We start from the raw sequence: 1,780 nt of genomic DNA on the forward strand, positions 1-1,780 counted from the left end.
GTAATTTATTCCAATTACAATATGAAATTCCTTGTAATGGAATTAAAGAAAAACCCAATTACATTTGAAATTACTTCAAGGAATTGAAAAAGTAATCGATTCCTTTGCTGTGGACTGAAGGAATTGATTCCTAATTACAATTCCTTGTAATCTGTAATTGGGAGTAATTTAATTCCTAAAGGAATCATTACGACCCAGCTCTGCTTGTAAGTACATATTTCATCCTTATAAACATACATACATACTTATCAATTTATCATTTCGCGGCTTTACAAGCTCATCCGAAACAAATTTTTTGTGCTCGGAAATTATCAATTACAGAACTATATAGTTCTGCTCGTTTTACAGCCAGAAGTTAACTTTGAAGGCAATTGAATTCGGCTGCTAACTTTTAAATATTTGTCAGCTAATTATTATTATTTTTTTAATGTAATAGTGTAAGGGCGTAGGTAGGTCAAGTAGGTTTTGGATTTGATCTGCCTTTTTTTGTTCTAAAAAAAAATTGTTTGAAGGGCAGATAAATTTTAAAAGCTACTTGAGAAAACGGCACTAAGTAGGAAAATTGAAATATTAGATAAGAGTACAATATACTTCTATTCGAAAATGCATAAAAACAAATCATCACAACAGCACTCCTTTATTTCTAATCTATAATTGATTGTTGTTGTTGTAGCAGCATACAAATTCCCCAAAGACATTTTGGGGAGTGTTGCTGGAGTGACAGTCCTTGGCCAGATATAAATCTGGGTCGTTCCGGTTACGTAGACCCGACTGTCGTGGGAACGATCTATAATTGATGGGGACGTTCAGTAACCCAACCGCGTTTAAATGCCGATTTGGCACTTACGTTGTGCAAATTGAGTATTTCCCTCAATTATAGTTTGCAATTCAAAGAGGCTGATGTTTTGCTTTGATGAATTTCGGACCAGGGTTATTTTAGTAAATATTTTTCAACGTCCAATTTCTGTAAGTTTTTATATTGCTACTTAAACTTCATATCATATTTGCTAATTTCTTAAATACTAGATATTTGGTTTTACTTTTATTCCAACTCAAAAGGTTCAATGAAATTTTTGATCTTCTTCACACTTCGCTCCGCTGGTCGCAATGCTAGATGCTTGCCAAAAATGGTAAATTCCATATTCCCAAAATGCATACCAAAAACGCATTCAGTCTTCGGCACCGATCGTATACGGTGGTCCTTGCCCAAGAGCTTTAGCATATTTTTCGTATCCAAGACTACAATCCCCGTCAACCCCACAAGTGTTGCGCACTTCGATTCTACCACACGCAATATAGCGCCATGCAGATCTGTTTTTACCAACAATTTACTGAATGCATCGTAACCTGGCTCGTGCACGGCTGGAACCTTGTCACCCTCACGTAGTCCCAAGTGTTCACGCATGTAACCTTTCCAAAGTCTATGTAACGGTAAAGCTTCTTCATACAGCATTTGTCGTGTTGGCAAAGTGTGTAGCCCCAGGCTGGCGTATTCGCGGCGCGTAAGCGTGGAGCTCTTTCCTTTGACACGCTTCCGGCTGAGCTGTTTTTTGCTTTTACTTCCGGTCAGCATGGTGATGTGTTCGGGATTAATGTTCATGTTGGCACGCTGTGTCGGCACTACCATGCCAGTGAGCAACTCCTGTAGCGGTGCCATAGAATTGTCCATTTTTAATCGATGTTTGTTTAATCCAGGATAACAAAAACTCTTCAAGTCCAATAAAAGTCGTTTGGATGAACAAAAGAAAAATATGTGAAAAACAGCTGTTCTATTTGTTTA

General features: G+C 37.5%; 1 protein-coding gene across 1 annotated transcript; it reads right to left on the bottom strand.

Moving 5' to 3' along the window:
• Positions 1-810: 810 nt before the first annotated feature.
• On the bottom strand, positions 811-1,768 carry LOC108355670 (ribonuclease P protein subunit p29-like). Its single transcript, XM_017606818.1, has one exon. The coding sequence runs from the start codon at positions 1,667-1,669 to the stop codon at positions 1,043-1,045; it is 627 nt and encodes a 208-aa protein (XP_017462307.1). The 5' UTR covers positions 1,670-1,768; the 3' UTR covers positions 811-1,042.
• Between the last annotated feature and the right edge of the window lie 12 nt (positions 1,769-1,780).

The sequence above is a fragment of the Rhagoletis zephyria genome, unplaced genomic scaffold (assembly GCF_001687245.7).
Source record: "Rhagoletis zephyria isolate East Lansing unplaced genomic scaffold, Rhagoletis_zephyria_1.1 Rzeph_scaffold_48346, whole genome shotgun sequence".
NCBI classification, from domain to species: domain Eukaryota; kingdom Metazoa; phylum Arthropoda; class Insecta; order Diptera; family Tephritidae; genus Rhagoletis; species Rhagoletis zephyria.

Bases quoted from the DNA above. Each gene is read 5' to 3' on its own strand.
- LOC108355670 (XM_017606818.1), bottom strand. From the start codon at position 1,669: ATGGACAATTCTATGGCACCGCTACAGGAGTTGCTCACTGGCATGGTA.